This window comes from Vipera ursinii, assembly GCF_947247035.1.
Source record: "Vipera ursinii genome assembly, chromosome: 9".
In the NCBI taxonomy this organism is placed as follows: domain Eukaryota; kingdom Metazoa; phylum Chordata; class Lepidosauria; order Squamata; family Viperidae; genus Vipera; species Vipera ursinii.
Genome location: NC_139523.1, coordinates 2,393,794 through 2,413,792, shown reverse-complemented (window position 1 = coordinate 2,413,792; position 19,999 = coordinate 2,393,794). Strand labels below are relative to the sequence as shown.

Below are 19,999 nucleotides of genomic sequence, written 5' to 3'. Positions count from 1 at the left end.
TGTCCTTTTATTAAAATGTGCGTCACTGTTCTGTGTGGCTTGCTTCACTGTTGTCTGGCTGTCAGTGTGTTTCCTGGGACAGCCGCTGTGGCCTCAGCACTTGAGCCGACCTGGGGAAATCTTCAGGTAGTTCGTGGCCTGTGGCTCCCACCCATGGCAATGTAGACATCAATGGGGACGTTGGGCAAGGTCAGGCAGTGGCACCCTGGACATCTTCGCAGCTGCCTGCCCGGGAGAAAAAGAGGGAGGGAGAGGAAACCGTTGGGTTTGTTAGAAAGTGCAGGTGCAACACCGCCCAAGGCGGCAAAATGGGTCCCAGGATGTCCTCCTTTAAAAAGAGGGAGAAAAGCCTTTTTCTGGGCATAAATTGCTTTCCTAATGTGGTACATCATTTGTTCCAGGTCTTCCTCTGACTGGAGGGTCAGTGCAAAGGGACACAAAACAAGGCACATATCTAATCCATTTGGCATTCACGAAGAGGGACACCCAGAGCCACATGTGGGCCCAGGTACCTTCTTTCCATGCCCCTTTTTGCCTTACTGGCAACTTGCTGATTTTCAGCTGTAAATAATTTCAAGATTTCAAAGGGGAAAGGGGGCAAAAGAACCCCCAAAGAACACCCCCCAAATTCATCCCTCAACCCAACCTTGGCTGCTTTAAGATGTGTGGACCAACCAAGTAAGGATTGAATTCCACACGTCTTAAAGTGGCCAAGATTGAGATATACTGCTCTAGTGACACCCCGGCAGGCAACTCTGCATGATCTCTGAAGACTACAAAATTAAAACTGCAAGGAGGAAATAACCTCACTAAGGGGAAGTTCTAGGAGGGAGGGAAGAGAGAATTTGGTCCTGAATTAAAGTGTTTTCTCATAAAATATTTCCTATACTTATAAAGGCTATATATGGAACACACTTTGATTGTGCCTGAGACCCCGAATTCCTCTGCACTGCCATCATCTAATCCAGGGGAGGAAATCTGGCCCTCATTAACCGGAGCGTGCCTAAGGCTTGTCTTGCATCGCTTGAAAAGATTACCATTAAATACATGGGAAACTGAGGTACTGCAAAACATCAACATAATTCCCACTCATGCTGCTAGATGCCTGGGCATATATACTTCCTAATAAGCTATTCCCACCACCGAGGGGGGTGGGGAGAAAAAGAAAAATTGGGGTAGCAGAAATCACACTTGGAGGGGCGGAGCTTCTGATGGAACCATTTCAGCAATTTGCCTCTTCTGCTTAAAAGATCTTTGGAACCAGCCCCGTCAGCAGGACAAAGTAAATCTCCACAGGTCATGGCAACATTGGCTTTAATGCAAACTGCCCCTTGGCTACTTGAGCACCATGTCACAACATTGTTATGAAAAGGTGGAGCTTGCCCTGCAAGAACACCGTGGGCATCGGTCACTTTGGCTTCATTATGGCAAGGGGTGGATGCCCGCGCAACGCCCTCCATGCCCACAGCCCCACCAATGATTTTGTGAGTGTCTCCAGCTCCTGCCTCTGCTCCAATCTGCTGCTTTCCTTGCTTTAATCCAATTTAACCCCTAAATTCTTACCAATAAGCTACTACTCTGTAATGCAAACTTAGTTTCTTTAGACCAGGTTCCTAGAAAAAATGCCCCTTTCTAAAATATATTTTGAAACTCTTCCAACAAATAATCAACTTTTTTTGTAAATTGCAACTTCATTTTTTTTTCTACTGCACATCCCATCTACAGGCCCTGGAACCAAAATTTCTATTGCTAAGCAAGGCAGTTGTTAAGTGAGTTACAACCACTTTTATGATCTTTTTTGCACAATGTTAAGCAAATCACTGCAGCTGTTAAGTGAATCAGGTGGTTGTTAAGCGAATCAGCTTCCCCCATTGATTTTGCTTGTCAAAAGCTGGCTGGAAAGGTCACAAATAGTGACCACGTGACCCTGGGATGCTGCAGCCATTATAAATACATGCCAGGTGTTGAGTCCCCCAAATTTTCATCACATCTATGTGGGAACGCGGTGGCTTAGTGGGTTAGGAAGCTGAGCTTGTCGATCAGAAGGTCGGCAGTTTGGCGGGTCGAATCCTGAGTGCCGCGTAGCAGAGTGAGCGCCTGTTACTCGTCCCAGCTTCTGCCAACCTAGCAGTTCGAAAGGACATAAAAATGCAAGTAGAAAAATAGGGACCACTACGGTGGGAAGGTAACAGTATTCCGTGCGCCTTTGGCGTCTAGTCATGCCAGCCACATGACCACGGAGACGTCCTCGGACAAGCTCTTCGGCTTTGAAACGGAGATGAGCACCGGCCCCTAGAGTTGGAAACGACTAGCACGCATGTGCAGGGGAACCTTTACCTTTACGTGGGGATGCTGTGATGCTTGTGAGCACAACAACTTGTTGTAAGTCACTTTTTTCAGTGCCATTGTAACTTTAGTTGCTAAATGAACGGTTGAGGACCACCTGTACACAGCCATGTTCTCCAATGCTACCTTCTTAAGCTCAGCTCTGGGCTTGCTTTCTAAGCAAAGTTAACATGGAGCTTGGTGACTGCTGGAAGATTGCACCCCTGAACTGCCCTTCACCCAGCATCCTTAAAAGGACGTTGGTGTGTTCCTTTGGACTTCTCTTTCCAAAGGGAGACCCCCTTTCCCACCCTTGGAGCAACACAAAGCCCATCACGCTTCTCTTTAAAGGCCGAGGAGCCGCGTGGGCACTTTTGCTTCTCTTTGCCAACTCTCTGCTCACCTTGTTGCAGCGCGCTCAGGGGCAACAGGCTCCTGCGTTTCGGGGGCCGTTGCCAGGCTGGGAGAATCTCCTGCCTCTATTGGGAATCTCCGAGCTTGTGGGGTCTCTTGGGAGCTCATGTCCGAGCCCCAGACCTGTCTGTTGAAGAGGAGAAGGGTGAGCAGGATGAGGGCCCTCCTTTGTTCAATGCTTCACATCACCCCCACTTCGGAGACCCCCGGATGGCCCCAGAAATGTCTTGGGAAAGGGTGGTCGTGAGGACAAGGCAGAGGGCGAAGAAGAGCAAACCAACGCCAGCTACTCTGGCAAGACAAGGGGGCCCATAGAGGGAGCCAAGGAATTTCTGGGGGCCCCACACTCCAACATTCATCAGCCCATTGCAGGAGTGTGAATTTTGTATTCCCACTTGAGCGCTCTTACTTTTTGCATGCAGCGTCTCAACATTATTTTAACACATAAATGGGGTGCGTGTGTGTGGAAAAAGTAGTAGGGAATCAGTTGATAAGAGTTGGAAATGTGACCGAAGGACCCTGGCCTCTTCTCTCAGTGCCCCCCCCCCACAATTTTTGTCTGGTTCCACCATTGTATCGCCCAGGAGAGACCTGGTTCTTCTCCTGGGCCTTAAGGACTGAGTGACTAAGGATCCACCTTCTAGTTTTGCTTCGTTTTTTGTTTGTTTTTGTTTTGATCTGACTTGTTTGGATCTTGTTTTTATTTTATTTTATTTTGCTCTTCTCGTCAGCTGTCTTTCCATTAATATTTGACTTTTAACTGTAAGTCACCCATAATGTTTAAGAGTCAACTAGCCTATAAATGAAAATTTAAAAACATTTTTAAAGAATGCAGCAGGTGGATCCTATGCACGTTCCTAGTACTTCTATATTCCTGATTAACGTAATCCAGCCTTAACGGCATCACAGACTGTTAGAAACGTCTTCATAACCACCCTGTATCTGGACATATCATGGCTCTACTTGCCACTTAAATTTTGACCGTGCGCCTTTTGCGGCACCCAGGGCCTGGCACAGAAACTCCTGCAGGAGAAGCGTCCTCACTGGGTAGCTTCAAACCCAGGATCTGAAGTCTGAAGGCCTTCCTGGTTGAGGGGCAAGGGGGGGGAGGCACTGCCCACCCCATGGACACAAAGGACCCCCCCCATGGCTTTCCTCCTGCCCCCCTCCGAGCCTCCACCTCCCCACCGGGCCTCACCTATGGAAGGAAGGAAGGCGGAGGAGAAGCGCTCCCTACAGTCGACCTGACAGCTTGAAGGGCAGGCTGGGAGAGAGCCCAGAGAGAGGCCAGGGCGCCACTTCCATTGTGATGCCCGAGGGAGGCGCCCGCCTCACAATGGGGCCTGACCTTCTCACCGCTTGGAGTTCTAGGCTAAGGAATGCCAGGCCTCCACCAATCCCCTTCAGGCCCTTCCTTTCCTCCCACACCAAAGGCCTTCCTGGATTGCTCCGGGCATCCGTGTGGTGGGCAGGAATGGGGAGCCGAGAGCCTCCTGGGAAGAGGCCAACAGGATCAATAGAAAAAGCCAAAAAGCCTGGCTCTGCCGCTTGGCCTGGGGCCGCGGGGCTCGCCATATTGGCAGTGGCTGACCAGGTAAAGAAGCGTCTCTTCCTCAGGCCGCTCGTCGTCTTTGTTTTTAACTTTTCATTTTTTATTCAATTTTTCCCTACTTTTAACTGTTTTTAAACACCTTTTAACTTTTTATTGTATTGTTAAGTCACCCAGACGTCGCTTCGCCAGTGAAATGGGCGGCATAGAAATGTAATAAGACTGAGCATCCTGAACACCAATAGCAGTCGAAGGGCAGGACTGAAACTCCTTAATTTTATATCACGTGGACAGACTTAACTGTAGGGGCAACTGGGAAACTGACCATCCTAGGCCAAGCCGAGTCCAGAACCGCTAGGGAATTTCTGGCAGCCTTGCAATCGGCACAGAGCCAACAACATCTATGTGCTATTCAAAGGAGACAAAAAGCCGAACAGGAAACCCAAAGAGCTAAATTCTTCATCAGCAGTCAACACCCAGAGAAGCACAGCCAACACCAACATTAACATTAGACTAATAATCAAGAAGCAAGCGATAATACCCCAATCAAGGAAGCACCATTTCAGACAAACAAGCTAACAGTAAACAACAACCTAATCAAGGAAGCATCAGGACACCCCCCCACCCACACTGACTGGGCAAGCCGGGAGTATGCAAAATGAGAGAAAAACCCCACTCCTTAAGTCACACTGATGGGGTTGCCTAGTTTGGGTAATGAAATGTCTGCAAGAAACAACCCATCTCCAGACCACCAAGGAAGCCAAAAATTAAATAATAAAAAAGATGAACCTCCAGAGCAAGGAGACTAATACTTCCTACATAATGTTGTGTTCTACCGGGAGGTAAGAATTTGCTTATATTTCTATGTTCACAACAAAAAATAAGTGTTTTGCATGGAAGCACCTACCAATCCCCCCCCCCAGGTTAACGCCCCCCTCCCAAACTCTCCCTGATGAGGTGGATTGCCAGTCATCCTGGGTTACAGGCTTACAGCAGTTACGCTTGTTCTGGGGCTTTTTTTGAAAGAGACTTTACCTAACCTGGAGAAAAATAACAGAATAAAAATAACAGAAAGCAAAGTTGTCTCTTAGGAGTGGGAGATTTCTTGGGAAACACGTGATGCCTGTTTCCAGTTTCTCCAGACCTGATCCATCATAACATTAAACTACAGCTCCTGGCTGTGAATGAAATCCATGCTGTCAACATACAGGACGGCAGCTTCCAGGTTGGTCAAAATTAGCCATGCTATTTAAAAAGCCACTTTAAGAAGTCCACAGAATGAAGCTGTGACCTCTTGGCAACCACCACCAGCAACAACAAATGAGGAGTCTGAAGATCACGCCCGGTTAGGGAAAAAACAGCTGCCACCAACTTGAAAAATGGCCCTACACAATTTTGTGATGGGCCTACCACGGAGCTGAGCTTTGAAAGGGTTTAGAAAGTAAATGCTTACTTAAACATGGCAAAGATGCTAACAGTGGAAAGGCTTCCTTGCAGCAGCCATGCCCAGGCCCTGGCTGCCCAGGTTCCAGTTTCTCTCACGTCCAGCTTAGGTAGTCTTTGTCTACACAGGTAATCATTCTGGTTGCCTGACAGCAAAACCAAAATCAGGGTGAAGAGGTGCCTCAACACACCTACTTTGGAACTGCTGTGATGCACTCTGAGTTGGCTTTTTAGAAAAAAAAGAGAGATTGGCTTAAATGGTCTACTTCTATATCTGTCTACAACAGGTTCTCCTATGTCCCTATAGACCAGTTCTAGAGTTCTGTTGCTTTAGAGATGACCACTGAGGCTTCCTGTTGTGATATTTCAAATGTTTGGCCTAATAATTTGATCTCATCAAGACAGGCAATATTGTCACAAAGAAGAACGGGTCAACCTATTTTCCAAAGCACCAGAAGGCAAGACAAGAAACAAAGGATGGAAACTAATCAAGGAGAGAACCAACCTAAACCAAGGAGAAATTTCCAGGCAGTAAGAACAATCAACCAGTGGAAGGGCTTGTCTTCAGAGGTTGTGGGCGCTCCAACACTGGAGGCTTTTAAGAAGGAACTGGACAACGATTTGTCTAAAATGGTCTAGGTTCTTCTGCTTAAGTAGGGGGTTGAACTAGAAGACTTCCAAGGTCCCTTCCAACTCTGTTATTCTGTATTCTGCTAACATCATTCAACTGTAGCCGCTGTGGTTGTTGACTGGTATACCATCATTTATTTTGGGAGCTGAAAACATCCACATGTAGGTTGAAAGATGGCGTCTTTATCCACACCACTGTCACAATTCAGAGATCCAAACCAGGATTTATTTTTGTCAATATAAGACTGTATGGGCCAGATTTCTGAATAATCTCGTACCCTTTGGACATAGTAATTGCAATTCCCAGCCAGGACTGAGGAAAGACTCTCTTATGAACCATGCTGAATCTCTCTATCCTAAGCAATTCCATTGCTGAATTTGGATGAATGATCTAAATAAAGCTCAGCTTCTTCCTAGTATGTCCAACTGGTACAACTCCTTAAGAAATTATCTTCTTAAATAAGACAGACTTTGATACTTACTCTTAAGGCTTGCCTGATGTAGCTAGGCCCAAACCCTGCCAAGTAGCTTCAAGCAGGCAGACTTCCATGGTGTGGACCACTTAACTCTCCATGTCCACCCTGATACTGATTAGCCCTACCTACACTACAATACGAGCTACAATGATTTCTTACCCAAGGCCTCACAGCATTAGGCCTCTTGTTAGGTTAACCCAACACCCCCCTGAAGGGTCAGGCCTGGAGCAACCCTTCTCCTGAGGAGGATGTGTGCCTGCCTCTCATTGGTGCCAAGTCCCTACCTGTCCCCCTGGTTTTCAGGTAACACAAGGTTGCATCACAATGGAGGCTCAAGTTTCAAGATGTCCAATCTCAGTTTCACCCCTCATCGAAGGACCTTGTCTGGGCAGGAAAAAATGATCTAGCATCCTGGGCTGCAGCCAATGCAGACCCTGGCCTGGGTGGAGAAGGACAGCGATGTATAGACTTTGTGATGACAGGATGTCCTGAGAATGACAGACGAGCGAGTGAAAGACACGATGGAGGAGTTTCTTCTCTCCCATGGTTACCAGATGGGCAAAACCATTGGAGAAGGAACATATTCAAAGGTCAAAGAAGCCTTTTCAAAAAAACACCAACGAAAAGTGGCTGTGAAAATTATAGACAAACTGGGAGGACCAGAAGGTAAGAAGCAGAACACAAAAAGTTAAAGCATGACAGAGCAGATGGAATGGGATAGGGCATTTTTTTTTAGAAATAATTGGATTTCAGTTTCCAAGGGCCAAATTTTCCCCACTGCAATATTCTTTCCAATAAAATTTGTCCCTCTTCCAAAGAAAACCTACATCACCGTACAGTAAGAATGAAATCCACTATGACATCAATACAAATTAAACAATTTGTGTTCTTTCCATGATGTCATCATGATATATGTGATTTTACTTGCTGCTCCCTGCCCCACACGGATGCTCCTGTGTGTTGTTCCTATAAACATAGCTCTCTGCATTTTTATTCTACCATCTGTGGTATATTTGCAATTTTGCTGACTTTGGTATCTTTTGCATCTATCTCGCCAAGAAATATTTATCTGGCTGAAGATAACAAGCTGTAAGTACCATTTCAGACATGCTTAGAACAAGCGTGTCTAACATGGCTCCAGTCTGCCCAGAGATTACACGTGTTCTTGGTCCAATCTGACTCTTCTGATGAAAAGTCTGACCCTGGCTTAGGAAACAATGGAAGGGGAAGCTGATGAGGGACCAGGAACTTTCAGGAAGGCTGGAGATTTAGATTGGTTGATGGCTTGTCTCTTACTTCAGTTGTATTTTGAACCTTTCCAGCTGGCTTTCCTATTCTAGTTGGGCCCTTGGCATCACAGGCAGAAAGTTCACAATTTCTTCAAACCCTTCAAACGCTGTGGAAACTGATAGCAAATTGGATCTCATGCAAAAGAAAAGATGATAAAGAATGGAATGAATGGGGACTAACCAAGGGGGGCTTCCTGGGATGTGATTATTTATGATCAGGGGTAACTTCCAGAATATGCTGCTGCATGAGTTATACATCAATACTTTTTAAAAGACTTGTAACAAAAAGATGCTTAAGCATGTGTAATTTTGTCAAACGGGACTATATCTACATGGAGGGAAGCAACCAGTCACACAGTTCTGTCTTAAGCCCAGTACTAGAAGGGGAATTTACAGATGACACTAAACTGGGGGAAATAGAGAACTCTTTGGAAGATAGACTCAAGATGTGGAACGCTCTCTCCAACAAAACACAACTCAGTGGTGAGAAAAGTAAGGTCTTATACTTAGGCATGAAAAAACAAATGCACGGGTATAGAATAGGTGGTACACAGCTCAACAACTAACTGTGAGAGGGATCTTTTCTGGTGGACAACCACTTAAATAGGAGCCAGCAGTGTACTGCAACTGCCAAAATCCCCGATGCCATCCTAGGATGCATCAACAGAGGGATAGTATCAAGATATAATGAAGTATTAGTACTGCTTTATACTGCCTTGGTAAGATCACACTTGGAATATGGCGTCCAGTTCTGGTCACAATACAAAAAATTCCTAAGACTCTAGAAAGAGTGCAGAGAGCAACAAGAAGATAAGGGGTCTAGAGCAGGGGTGTCAAACTGCCAGCCCACAGGCGGAACGCATCACATCGAAACTGCGCCCACCCCATTGCCGGCAATGGGGAAAAAGCTCCGATACGTCGTGCAATGTCACGTGACGTCCCGAGTTTGACATGTCTGGTCTAGAGCATGGCCCCCAGGGACTGGTTCTGGTGGAGAGAGGTTTTTCTGTGGACCGGAAGGAGCGTGGTTTCTTGTGCTGCCTGCATCCCATGGGTGGGGCTTCATTTGTTTGCGCGGCCTGGTTTCTGACATGCTGCGGACCAGCTCCGGTCCATGGACTGGGGGTTGGGGACCCCTGGTCTAGAGGCTAAAGCAGCACACAATGAATGAGGGAGCTAGGTAACTTTAGTCTAATGAAGAGAAAGACTAGGAATGGCATGATAGCAGTCTTCCAATACTAGAGGGGCTGTCACTGAGGAGGTCACCCTATTCTCCGAAGCACCTGAAGGAAGGACAAGAAGCAATGGATGGAAACAAACCAAGAGAGAATCAACCTACAGCTCAGGAGAAGTTTCCTGACAGTGACAATTTATCAATGGAATAGCTTGCCTCCCAGAGTTGTAGATGTTCCTCACTTGAGGTTTTCAAGAAGAGACTGGACAGCCATTTGTCCGGAATGATATAGGGTGTCCTGCTTGGACAGCGGGTTGGATTAGAAGACCTCCAAGTTATTCTATGTTCTAAGTTAGCAGCCATGTACAGGTTCAGGTATAGGTTCAGCTTAAATTCGCCCTTAACCTCTGACATTCCAGGTCTTGTCAACTTCCAATATTCCAACCATCCTTGTTGGAGAACCCCTTTGAGATTTCATCTTTGAAGACCTGTCTCTAGTCATGCAGAGTTTTGCGTGACAACCACAGCCTTATAAATTCTTGTCCCAACGGGGGCTGACTGCCCTGCCTACTAATGTCCTTTGGCCATGATCACTTGCAGGTTTTCCCAGTCACCCCCCACCCCCACCATCTGAAACTTTCAAACATATAATGGGGTCCAATAGGAAAATCATGAAATACAGCTGATGGGATCCTTTTATTATTTCATTTGCTGTATAGTCAAACTATATTTCGTCCAATGGATTTTGGGGGATGGCCCCATCCTCTTCTTGGGGTTTGACACAAATTCAAAGTCAACGGCTGGATAAGCTTCACTGCAGTTGTTACTTATACAGATTTATCATGGTTAGCACAAGGATGTTTTTTTGAGTTCGCCTAACATACTGACCTATAAACTCACCTCAGAGATCGTTTCTCCCAATAATCTGCGCAAAAAAGCTTTGGATTCATTAGAGGCTGCATGTGTCAGAGATACAGAACCATTATCTTCCACCCAATTCTGGGGCCATTAACAAGGAGGGGGTGGTATTTTAAAACCTGTATTGCAAAGACAGAGTAGGAGCTATGTCAAAACGTGCTCTCTGCTTCACCCGTGAAAAACCCAGTAGGTAGTTGGGTCTCCCAAAGTTTGAAAGCCCCCACGATGGATTAAAAAAATCATTATTCAAAGTGTATGTTTATTTCTTGCCCAACCTAAGCTCAGTGAAATAATTCTATTGAAGGAAGCCACACAATTTCATTTTAGGGCTCATAGCGCTGCAAAGTTTTGAGAACCTCTGTTCCTTAAATGCCCCACTCCCCATAGGCTTGTCTGGGTGCTTTAGCTGAACAGCACTGGGATGCTATGTTATACTTTTAGTCAGGATTTAGGTCCAGGATTCTGGATGAATCAAAATAATATGAGAAAAAATGTTTTCAGCATCATCAGAAAAAACCCATTCTCCCTCTCAAGAGAAATGATGTTGGGAGCCAGGAATGTTGCAAGGAGCATATTCGTCTCTCATTAGTGATTGTCTTGACTTTGGCCATTCTGTCTTTTGCCTCCCTAGAGTTTATCGAGAGATTCCTGCCTCGAGAGCTCCAGATTGTCAAGCGCCTAGACCACAAGAACATCATTCGGGTGTATGAGATGCTGGAGTCCACAGATGGAAAGATCTACCTGGTGATGGAGCTGGCAGAGAACGGCGATGTCTTCGACTGTGTCCTGCAAGGAGGACCCCTGCCCGAGAGCCGGGCCAAAGCGCTCTTCCGTCAGCTGGTAGAAGCCATCCGCTATTGCCACAGCTGTGGGGTGGCGCATCGTGACCTCAAGTGTGAAAATGCCCTCCTGCAGGGGCTCAACCTGAAACTGACAGACTTTGGATTTGCCAAGTTGCTCCCCAAGAACCGCAAGGAGCTGAGCCAGACCTTCTGTGGCAGCACGGCCTACGCAGCCCCCGAGGTGCTGCAGGGGGTGCCCCACGACAGCAGGAAAGGCGACGTGTGGAGCATGGGAGTGGTCCTTTACGTCATGCTCTGTGCCAACCTGCCCTTTGATGACACAGACATTCCCAAGATGCTTTGCCACCAACAGAAAGGGGTCTCCATCCCCGGCCACTTGGGGATCTCTGAGGAATGCCAGGATCTTCTCAAAAGCCTCCTGGAACCAGACATGATCCTGAGGCCTTCCATCGAAGAAGTGAGTTGGCACCCATGGTTAGCGAGTTCCTGAGGACCATGTCGAAATTCTCCCCAAATAAAAGGGGACAGGCTGTTTCCAAAATGCTCACATATATTTTAACGTTATCTCAGTTTCTAGTCTATCCTTAATCCACCCTGAAAAGAGAGGCATTTTAAACATTCCCCTCTCATCAGGAACTGCATTTCCTTGTTCAAAGATGACTGTGCAGGTGGTTAGAAATTAGTCAAAGACCAAGAAAAATAGAGTGAAGGTGTTTCCTTGCTGACACACAGAAAGAGACACACAGAATCTCTTTGCAATGTTAAATCTTAGAAATCTCCCGTAGGGTTCCTCCTTCGCCGTTCTTCAATAGCACGTTATCCGCTGGTCTCCAGAATATCTCAGTTGGAAAAGGGGAGGAGGTGCTCTCATGCACCATGACAATGTACTAATCCATCTAGTATTATAATCCAAATGAGCTGCTAGAACACCGTTCCCAACCTGGTGCCTGCTGGATGGGTCAAAATGACCAAACTCAGAATTCCTAGCCAAAGTTTCCACATATCTTGGGATGAATAACTGAGGATATGGTATGTTCTAAGACAGACCTTTTCTGAGGCCCCGAGACAGAAATAAAGAACCTGGAGACTGCCAGGAACTGAACTTGGAGCTCAGCTATACAAAATATGGGCTCCGACAAGTGACGGCCTCTCCAGGATTCATTTTGTAGTACGTTTTGAATTTGAAAAGAATCAAACTGGAAACCCCACTTTGAGTGCAAAACAGGCCAGCTTGAAAACTTGGGGAACAGATCAGTTTTTTCAAGGGGGAAAGACTCTAGAGGTTGAGACACACACCACCCTCAATTAATAAAAGAGCCTGTTTCCCAGAGTAACTCACACTCAAAAGGGGGCATTTCAAATTCAAAGCGGTTTGAATTCATTTTGAACTCCTTAGTTGGCTAATATACTGGCGGAGCTTCCAGGCGCTAGCAAGGGAACAAGGCTGCAGCACCTGTTAAGAGGTTTGGTCCCACAATGTTGCCCTCTTCCGCCAGCACAGCCATCGGCCTGGCTGGCTTTGGGAGAGAGCTGGAGTCTAACACCTTTTGCCTTATGAACTTGGCTGGGCGTGCGAGCCTCACCGGTCTTGGCTGGCTGATCAGCTAGTGTGTCTATCATCAAATCCTCCAGGTGCTGCCAAGTTCTACTGTGCCAACGCTCCTTGCACTCATTGTATCTGGCACAGAATAAAGGCCAGGCCACCGGAGATATTTGCTTGGAAGCTTACAGAGGATGAAAAAAAAATCACAAAACCCATATGAAATCGTTTCTGTAGAACTCCTTTAATTGCCATTGATGGCAAATCTGTAAAAGGCGAAGTCATAATTACAAAACTAACAGCTGTTAGAGTCACTTGTTCACCCCAGCTAGAAAACAGTCCAGGGAGACGCCATATAATTTAAACGTGAGATAATATTGCACAACCAAGAAAAAGAAAACAAAGTACTTGTGATGAAACTGGAGCCTCAGGATGTCTCCCGGCACCAAGACTGGACTCTGGAGCAACGTTTCTCCACCTCAGCAACTTGCTTCCTTTGAAGGCAAAGCATCTCAGGGTGTCCGTCTCATCAAAGGGCAGCCAGCCCACAAATCTTAAAAGTTGCTAAGGTGGAGAAGCGCTGCTCTAGGCTACCATATCCCGTCCCATCGCCGCAAACCCTTAAGAGCCGAGGAAGGAGGGGTGCTTTTGTAAGGACCCCCTTTCTCACATATTCACCCATCAGCTGTTCTAGACCACCCAGTGAGGAGGCCTGGTCCAGATGGGCCTCTTTATGCCTTTCACACCCTCACGAGAGGTTGCTCGGCCCTTCAGGAGAAATCACCAGAGTTCAAGACAAATATTCTCCCGATCCAGAAAGGCGTTTGATATATCCAAAGAGCAGCTTTCTCCAGAGTGGTGATACTGGCCGTTGTACAATGCAAATATCTTCATTTTTAAGCACTAAATTATTCCAGAACTTCTAGTTTCGGGGATGACTCCTAAGTCAATTGTCCTTCAGACAGATGCCGATGACCTGGTGGCACAAGGGAGCCCCAAAAGCCAGTCTTTCATCTTATCAGAAACACCTCAGTGACTCCGAGACCAAGCAACTTCCACAGGCACCGTGTTCCCCTTCTCAACCCTGCACACCGAATCGCCTTCTCAAGGGGCTTCCTCTCTCAGCTGCTGCTTATAACAAGAAAGAGGAGAGCAGCGGCAATTCCTTCCTCCCTCCCTCCCTCCCTCTCTGGCCAGAGAGGAACCCATTTGAACGCTGCGCTGCGGGAGGGAAAGACGTGGCCCGGGCACGGTCAGAGCCGCTGTCAGTTACTGGCTGCTGCTGTCGTGCAGATGCACTGGGGACAAAAGGAGGGGGATGGCTCCAGTCTGAATCCTTCCCAAACCAGTTAAAGCAGGGATCTTGTCCCACCAGGGGGATGGGTTGGCTTCAGACCCACTTCAACGAGCAGATACCGGTTCCATTCCAATTCAGTTGGGTGTGTTGAGAAAGACCTGGTGTATTGGTGTGTGGTACTCCAAGAAGATAAATCTGCCTTTTGGACCCATTTTTTTTAAAAAAAGCATGATGAGTTCTAAAGTGAGACTTAATTATAGTCACACTCCATTGCAATGCAGCAACTACCAAATCAAGCAGATCAAAAGGGGGGGCACCACTCCCCCCCCCATTTTCCCTAAAAAAAGAGAAGATGCCTATACAGATTATTTAGAGAGAAGGTGGATAAGGAAGTGTCCTTGCCAAGACGGGTCTTGACAAGGGTGGAGAGCAACCAAACTCTCACACAAGCATGTTGCTTCCCAAGCATTTCTATCTATGGAAGAGGATCTACAGACGTTCTCAGCCGCGTCAATGCAAGGGGGAGAGAGATGGTTATGAAGCTTTGGCAAATGAAGATGCTTCCGGGAAGATCCAGGGTGCTTTTTCCTAATGAGGCAAGGGATACTTCAGTCCAAGCAACACTGTAGAGCACTAACTCAAGGGATGTGCAACCCCCGCCCCCCCAAAAAATTGGGGCCCTTTCAAAGAGATCTTAGCCATGATTGTGACCACCCAGGAGGAATGTGCCTCTTTCCCCCTCCGTAACTGGAACTTATGCAAGATACTCCATGGGATTACTTAATGAGGAAAGCCTCAGAACAATAATTCCACTTGAAAAAGGGCTTCACTTCCCAGGAAAAATGGACCAGCTTACATTTGGGGGGAACATGAAGAGAGACGGGTTCGTTTATGCAAAAGTTAATTCCAAACCAGGCACTATGAGCTGGGAGGGGGGTCTGTAGGGTCCACAAATGCCTCAGAGTTTCTTCTTAAGACTGGAGTTCACACAGGTAAGCCAAGAGATTTGCTCCTGCAAATCCCTAGAAGTTGTGTGGGTTTCAAGACACAAAACATGGCATAGCTAGCAAGCTATCAGACTGAAAAGAGATAGGTAGAATAATCCTAATTATTTCTGAAGATCACTCAAACCGGGATAATTCATCCCATCCCATTCTAATCCACTCTAAAATGCCAAAAGAAGCGAGAATGAAATCAAATCCATTCTGCCCGGGGGAGAAAGAGGCCCCAGCACATGCACCCTTTGCGCTGTTGCTCTTCAGCCCCTCTGTACAACTTAGCCACCATCGGGATCTGAGTCAGGGTTCAAGTTCCCAAAGAAGACTTGCACAGAGATGAGATGTAGCCAGTCCAAAACACTTTTACAGGAGAGAAAGGAACTAGTTGGTCTGTGATTTAATCCACACTGGGTGGTCCGGGTGTGTGTGGGGAGGGGTAGGGGCAAGGCTGAGTCCAAGGAGCCCAGGGAGAGCAAAGGCCCTCGTTATTCCCAGTCCTCCCATTCTTCATCTTCCATCTGCAAGCAGGAGAAAGAAAGAGACAGGGTGTGTTCAACAAAGGTGTCATTTTAGACATGAGGTTACAAAGATCAAGTGGAAACCCTGGCAGGAATTCCACAATGTACCAGAGTGGATCGTCATTTAAAGCATTTTAGTTGTTAAACTGGTTGGCCGACTTAACGTTCAAGCCAAGATACAAAGATTGTAATTTTATATAGGAGCATACGTTACAATATAAAAGGCAGCTCTATATGAATGGAAAAGACTTTTAGATGAACCCATACACACATTCATCTGAAACTCTTTCCCATCTGTACTGAACTTTCTTTTATACTGAAATATATACCATATATAAACTGTAGATATTCCATATGTCATATATTCATAGAGAAACCAACCCAAAAGGAGCTCAAGGCCAAGGCTGAAGTTTTCTTTTTTTATTTAATCATGCTCACTTATATCTTGCAAATCCAGCCAGCGATAAGTCAAGTCAAGCAATGAACTGCTAGCCCACAGCTCCATCCCTCCCGATGCTTTTTTTGCCTCCTAGACCAGGGGTAGGCAACCTCGGCTCTTTTATGACTCATGGACTTCAACTCCCAGAATTCCTGAGCCAGGTGGCTCAGGAATTCTGGGAGTTGAAGTCCATGAGTCATAAAAGAGCCGAGGTTGCCTACACCTGTCCTAGACCAACAGAGTTTCTGCGATACCATGAGGGGAAAAAATATTTAATTCCCTGCTGTTTTTGTACATTTGCCCACTGACAAAGAATTGAACAGTCTATAATTTTAATGGTAAGTCTATTTTAACAGTGAGAGTCAGAATAACAACAAAAAAATCCAGAAAAAATTTCAAAAAAGTTATAAATTGATTCGTATTTTAATGAGTGAAATAAGTATTTGATCCCCTATCAATCAGCAAGATTTCTGGCTCCCAGGTGTCTTTTACACAGATAATGAGATGTGCTTAGGAGCACTTTAATTTTTGGAATTTTTGATATAATAATAAAAATATTTATATAAAAAGCACTCTCTTAAAGGGAATGCTCCTAATCTCAGCTTGTTACCCATATAAAAGACACCTGTCCACAGAAACAATCAATCAATCAGACTCCAAACTCTCCACCATGGCCAAGACCAAAAAGTTGTCCAAGGATGTCAGAGACAAGATTGTAGACCTACACAAGGCTGCATTGGGCTACAAGACCATCGCCAAGCAGCTTGGTAAGAAGGTGACAACAGTTGGTGTGATCATTTGCAAATGGAAGAACAAAAAATAACTCTCAATCTCCCTCGGTCTGGGGCTCCATGCAAGATCTCATCTTGTGGAGTTTCAATGATCATGAGAATGGTGAGGAATGAGCCCAGAACTACACGGATCTTGGCCATGATCTCAAGGCAGCTGGGACCATATTTACCAAGAAAACGATTGGTAACACGCTACGCCATGAAGGACTGAAATCCTGCAGCACCTGCAAGGTCCCCCTGCTCAAGAAAGTACATGAACAGGCCCGTCTGAAGTTTGCCAATGAACATCTGAATGATTCAGAGGAGAACTGGATGAAAGTGTTGTGTTCAAATGTGACCAAAATTGAGCTCTTTGGCATCAACTCAACTCATTGTGTTAGGAGGAGGAGGAATGTTGCCTAGGACCCCAAGAACACCATCCCCACAGTCAAACATGGAGATGGAAAAATTATGCTTTGTGGGGTGTTTTTCTGCTAAGGGAACAGGACAATTTCACCGCATCAAAGGGATAATGGACAGGGCCATGTACCATCAAATCTTGGGTGAGAACCTCCTTCCCTCAGCCAGAGCATTGGCAATGCGTCATGGATGGGTACTCTAGCATGACAATGACCCCAAACACACGGCCAAGGGAACAAAGGAGTGGCTCAAGAAGAAGCACATTAAGGTCCTGGAGTGGCCTAGCCAGTCTTCATACCTTAACCCCAAAGAAAATCTGTGGAGGCTGCCCAACATCAGCCTTGGAACCTTAATGACTTGGAGAGGATCTGCAAAGAGGAGTGGGACAAAATCCCTCCTGAGATGCGTGCAAACCTGGTGGCCAGCTACAAGGAATGTCTGACCTCTGTGATTGCCAGCAAGGGTTTTGCCACCAAGTACCAAGTCGTGTTTTGCAAAGGGGTCAAATACTTATTTCACTCATTAAAATGCAAATCAATTTATAACTTTTTTGAAATGCATTTTCTGGATTTTTTTGTGTTATTTTATCTCTCACTGTTAAATCTACCATTAAAATTATAGACTGATCATTTCTTTGTCAGTGGGCAAACGTACAAAATCAGCAGGGGTTCTAATAATTTCCCCCCCTCACTGTACTGCCCTGATACAGGGGAAAAGCCACCTACACCTCAGACTGAATCTGCAAATCTAGTTGAATCACCTGTAATTAAGAGGGAGCAGGAAGAGAGAGGCAGGCGGGACTGCTTAGAATTGTGAAATATGTATCTCTAATTTTGGCTAACATTCAACGTTCTTGGTTCCCAGTAGCAAATTCCAAGAACTGCTTTTAGCACATGGCTGCTTTCCTTTATAAAAATTATTATTGGTTGGGACATTCTGGAACACATCTTTAACAGAAACATGTGGGAACACCCCCAAATCTCTTTCGGGCTGCAATCCAACTCACGGCTTCTCTATCAAGGCCAGTGTTGCAAAGTTTCAGAAATAGCGATTTAGCAAAATAATACATCCAACATAAAAGAAAGTTCCAATCCGTCTTTAACAGAAACATGTGGGAACACCCCCAAATCTCTTTCGGGCTGCAATCCAACTCACGGCTTCTCTATCAAGGCCAGTCAGATAATCAACGGAGACAAGGACTCAGAGAAAACAGGGACAGTGCCGTCAACGTCACATTTCTCTCTGCATGTCTGAGAGGAGACTCCTCTGGCACATTCCCAGCTTCAGTTCCTTATCAGTAAAATGGGAACCCTGATCAAATGCTGCTGCTTTTTGCCATTCCCACATATAACTAAACCCTCAAATTAACAGGCCATAACGGGGAAGAGTTCCCCGTGCTAGCCAAAAGTTCTAATGAGATTTTATGTAATGCACATGTGGAATGCCGAATGGATTTTGTTCCGCTCCACTAAGGTCCAGCAAAGAGGAAGTGCTGTGCAAGGCTACACGTCTCCTCAGGACTTCCTCAGTTGCACGGGACTATCCCCGAGTGCTTACCTCCGCCGCAGAAACGTCCACTTTGGCAAGTGCCAGCTGAACCTCTTCTTCCGTCATGTCCAGGTCAAAGTCCTTTTCCCAGTCCTCACTTATATCTGTGCTTGAGCCTGGAACAAGAAGGGAAACACCACACATGCTCCGCTGCAAAGGCAGGCTTTTCAAATCTTAACGATGAACATTTATCAGGCAGCACACCACACTTAGCGGACGTCAGATTCACAAGAACCACCTGACAGCCTTCTTCAATGCAGCAGCCCGGCTATTTTGCCAGAATCCTTGAAAAGGATCTTGAACTGAAAGAATTCCAACGGTCACTTCTATAAACGTCCCTTCCCGCCCTATTGGCAGTCTGTGTCTTCTCCAATCTCAGGTCCTGAGTGCCCCCACCACCCCTGGGACCACCCAAGGTCACATGGGGGCACGAGCGGACTTTGCAACAGCTTTTATTTCTGGTTCTCGGCAAAACCGGCCATAGCAAACTGTTGGTTTGCTTAAGAACCGTGGCACTTGCTTAATGACCACTGGGTCAGACATGTGGGTGAGCCACTTTATGACCATCATGACTTACAACTGAGGTGGGCAGGCTCCATTATGGTTGTAGGTTGAGAACTACACACACAGACACACACACAGACACACACACAAAATTAAGACACGGTTAGAAAAAGCGGAAGGTTTCCAGCTAGTCACCTTTCTTCCCTTGATTGGATGGTGTGGACTTCCCACTGTCCGAGTTGAGCTCAAAGAGTCGCAAGTCCAGAGGTGCCTCCTCCCGCGGAGTCTCTGTCCTGCTGGCTGACTTGCTCTCTGCGCGCTCCTGAGGCCGCTCTGCAGAGGCCATGGCCTCCTGGGGAGGTGGAGAAGGCTGCAGAGGCTCCCTTGTGTTAGCCAAGCAGCTTCCCTGCTCATCTCTGCTGGCTTCCTGCCGCTTCGGAGAATCGTCCCCCTCAGCTCCTCCTGCCAGTGGGGCTCCAGTCCGTGAGGGGGAGGCAGGCCCAGCGGTGGGGTTTGTGATCCGAGTCACCAGGGAGAGACTCTCGCTGCTTTCCGAGGGGGTCGCCTCTACCGGGGTGGGGCTCAGTGTGGCCCACATCTCCCCCGAGGCCTCCAGTGTCGGGACGGCTTCTGCTGCCAAGATGGGGGGAGCCTCTGCCTGGATTGCAGCTTGTAAGGAGGAGGAAGAGGATCCAACAAATTCTTCTGTGTCAAGAGAGGAAGAAACACTGATGACAGAGGAAACAATGTCAGGAAAACCAAATGAGGTAAACCAACACGGGGAGTCCTCGAATTTACAAACCCAGTTGGGACCGGAACTTCCTTTGTTAAGCAAGGCGATGCTGAAGTGAGTTGGGCCCAATCTTACAACTTTTTTTTGCCAGAGTTAAGGAATGACTGCAGTTGTTAAGTGAATCATGTGGTCATTAAACGAATCCAGCTTC

The 19,999-nt window shown here is 46.5% G+C and overlaps 2 protein-coding genes across 7 annotated transcripts in view; one reads left to right on the top strand and one right to left on the bottom strand.

Moving 5' to 3' along the window:
• The window catches only part of BSDC1 (BSD domain containing 1), a 29,833-nt gene continuing 9,834 nt past the window's right edge, over positions 1 to 19,999 (bottom strand). For 3 of the 6 annotated variants that reach the window (XM_083370027.1, XM_083370024.1, XM_083370022.1), the window contains exons 9-12: positions 19,251 to 19,760; positions 18,561 to 18,667; positions 2,729 to 2,866; positions 92 to 225 (exon numbers count right to left, since the gene is read on the bottom strand). In XM_083370027.1, coding sequence (XP_083226153.1) covers positions 2,744 to 2,866; positions 18,561 to 18,667; positions 19,251 to 19,760 — 740 coding nt within the window. In that variant the 3' untranslated portion in view covers positions 92 to 225; positions 2,729 to 2,743. Of the gene's footprint in view, positions 226 to 2,015; positions 2,125 to 2,728; positions 2,867 to 12,786; positions 15,375 to 18,560; positions 18,668 to 19,250; positions 19,761 to 19,999 lie in introns of those variants that run through there. The other 3 variants (XM_083370023.1, XM_083370025.1, XM_083370026.1) reach the window with 3 other exon arrangements.
• TSSK3 (testis specific serine kinase 3) lies at positions 7,160 to 11,833 on the top strand. The gene is made up of 2 exons (XM_083370028.1): positions 7,160 to 7,503; positions 10,850 to 11,833. Exons 1-2 carry the CDS (start codon positions 7,332 to 7,334, stop codon positions 11,509 to 11,511), a joined length of 834 nt encoding a protein of 277 aa, XP_083226154.1. The 5' UTR covers positions 7,160 to 7,331; the 3' UTR covers positions 11,512 to 11,833.